This window comes from Oryctolagus cuniculus, chromosome Y (genome assembly GCF_051225735.1).
Source record: "Oryctolagus cuniculus isolate XC-2025 breed Fujian yellow rabbit chromosome Y, ASM5122573v1, whole genome shotgun sequence".
NCBI lineage: Eukaryota > Metazoa > Chordata > Mammalia > Lagomorpha > Leporidae > Oryctolagus > Oryctolagus cuniculus.
In genome coordinates, this window is record NC_142889.1 from 3,755,277 (window position 1) to 3,758,029 (window position 2,753).

Sequence of the window (2,753 nt, forward strand, 5' to 3'; positions counted from 1 at the left end):
TCCAGCTCCTCCTCCTCCTTCTCCTCCTCGGACACAGTCTGGTCTTTTCTCATGGACACCTGCATGCTACCGCTGTCATGTGGAAGCCGCCCATACCTTTCACGAGGTAAGAGAATTTTTTTGGAGAATTTTTCCCAGGTGTTCTAGAATGTACCAGAACATCACCAAGTGAGTCTGGGGGGATTCTGGGATACAGGTCTGAGTAGAAGTTTCCCGGCTGGGTGTGACGGGCGTCCTGGTGCCGGCCTGGCCCTGCGGACATTGACGTGACATCCCGCGCCCACCGGGGCTGCGGAAACTTCCAGCACGTCGGCAGAGGGTCTCAGACCCCCCAGGACGCTCGCTGGGTTCTCTGGAACATACTGGAACATTCTACAACATTCCAAGACCCCAAAGACACTCACCAAGCGGTCCAGGGCTTCCTACGAACATTCTAGAAAATTCTACGTCATCCGCCAGTATTCCTGAACACTCCAAGACCAGGCGCTCTAGAATACTCTAAGGCCCCGAGGACGTGCACCGGGCTCTCTGGACGTGTTCTAGAACGTTCCGGAACATTCCACAGAATTCCTCGCGATTCCAAGGACATTTCCTGGGCATTCTAGAACATTCTGGAATCCTGGAAACACCCACCAGGGGTTCTGGAAAATTCCAAGGCCCAAGAACGCACGACAGACTCTCCCAGAATTCCCTGGGAGCACTGACCGTTCCGGAACGTCCCTGGTGTCCATCAGGATGTTTGCACAACCTTCGGCCCCGCCAACTCCTCCCCCAGCCCTGGCAATAAATAGACGCCGGGTCCCCGCCGGCTCAGACGACGACGAAGACGATGGTGATGAAGATGACGGTGACGAAGGCTCTCCTCCTCGCCCTCACGGTGGGCGTGGCCTGTGCGGACGTCGACCCCGCCCAGGTATCATTAATTTGCATCATTAGTTCCCAGTATTAATTCTCGTTATGAATTCATATCATTTCTTCACATCATTACTTCGCATCACTAATTCGCATCACTACTTCGCGTCGTTTCTTCAGCCGTATCATTAATTCGCGTCATTTCTTCACCTCCCCAGCTCTCCGGGCCCTGGCGCACCTCCGCCATGGCCTCCGACAACCTGGAAATGATCCTGAAGGATGGGCCACTCCCGATGCTGTTCCGCGAGATGGAGTGCAACGAGGACTGCAACGCCCTGAACGTCTTCTTCTATGTCAAGTGAGGGGCGGGGCCAGGGGAGACAAGCCGAGGCCACAGACAGAGAGCCAGGGGGGAGCAATCGAGCCCAGAGAGCGGGGAAGACAGGCGCCGCCAAGCCCAAGCGATCCCAGAGAGAGAGACAGAGCAGGCCAGGGCGACCAGCCGAGCCCAGAGAGAGAGATAGCAGACAGGAGTAGTTGAGCCCAGAGTCAGAGAGCATGTGGGCTAGAGGGGAGTAATGGAGCTGAGAGTGAGCAGACAGGAGTAGTTGAGCCCAGAGACAAAGAGCAAGCTAGGGGGGACCAGCCGAGCCCAGGGAGAGTGAGCAGACAGGAGTAGTTGAGCCCAGAGTCAGAGAGCATGTGGGCTAGAGGGGAGTAATGGAGCTGAGAGTGAGCAGACAGGACCAGCCGATCCCAGAGTCAAAGAGCAGGCCATGGTGGACCAGCCGAGCCCAGAGAAAGAGTAGACAGGAGCAGTTGAGCCCAGAGTCAGAGAACAGGTGGGCTAGAGGGGAGTAATGGAGCTGAGAGAGAGCAGACAGGACCAGCCGATCCCAGAGTCAAAGAGCAGGCCATGGTGGACCAGGCGAGCCCAGAGGGAGAGCAGACAGGAGCAGTTGAGCCCACAGCGAGTGGCCATGTTCCCGGTCTCTCCTTCAGGAAGAACGAGGTATGCACCCCGCACACGGTTGTGGCCCAGAAGAACGCAGACGGCATCTACACCACTGACTGTGAGTACAGAGCATTTCGGAAAGTTCCAGACAATTCCAGACGACCCCAGGGAATGTCCGGTGTGTTCCAGAATGTTCGAGAATGTTCCCAGAAATGTTCCAGGATGCTGCAAATGTCCCAGGATGCTCCAGTTCCTCAATGTTCTAGAATGTTCCAGAATGCGCTAGAATGTCCCAGCATGCCCCGGCACATCCAGAACACCCACCTCTCTCCCTACAGTCGAGGGCCAGACCTCCTTCCAGTTCCACGTATTGGATCCCGCTAGGCTCTTCGTCTTCATCAATAACATGGGGTCCAGCGGCACCACCAGCCGCCTCAGCTTCCTTGTGGGTGAGCCCCCCTCACACACACATGTACACTGCCGGTGCCCGCTAGGGATACGCACCACGACCCGAGAGTCTGAGCCCAACTGTATACAGGGAAAGGGGGGATACAGTCGGTGCCCACTGGATAAAGCGAGTGTATACAGTCAGTGCCCACTAGACATGGTGGGCATATACAGTCGGTGCCCACTAACGCTAGCATATACAGTTGGCGCTCGCTAGATGGGGTGAGTGGATACAGCCACTAAAGCGAGTGTATGCAGTAGGCTCACACTAAAGCGAGCGTACTCAGTCGGCGCCCACTCTTGCCACAGTCGAATTGAGAATCATAAACGACGACCCGCCGGAGGACTACGCGAGGCTCACGGAGCAGAATGGGATCCTGCGGAAGTACATCCGGCGTGTGGCCGACACAGGTGAGGCTTCGGCGGCTTCCGGGCTGACTCGGCGCTGACTCGGCGCTGACTCGGCTTTCCTCCCTCTCCAACAGACACCTGTCCACCC

General features: G+C 56.8%; 1 protein-coding gene across 2 annotated transcripts; it reads left to right on the forward strand.

The window, feature by feature from the left end:
- Window positions 1-335: 335 nt before the first annotated feature.
- On the forward strand, window positions 336-2,253 carry LOC149119124 (odorant-binding protein-like). 2 transcript variants are annotated; one of them, XR_016228606.1, is made up of 3 exons: window positions 336-913; window positions 1,071-1,925; window positions 2,146-2,253. XR_016228606.1 is itself a non-coding variant. In XM_089325057.1 (2 exons), exons 1-2 carry the CDS (start codon window positions 830-832, stop codon window positions 1,212-1,214), a joined length of 228 nt encoding a protein of 75 aa, XP_089181183.1. In that variant the 5' UTR covers window positions 336-829; the 3' UTR covers window positions 1,215-1,657. The 2 variants fall into 2 exon arrangements, 1 of the variants encoding a protein (XP_089181183.1); XM_089325057.1 differs by lacking the exon at window positions 2,146-2,253 and having other exon boundaries at window positions 1,071-1,657.
- Window positions 2,254-2,753: the final 500 nt, after the last annotated feature.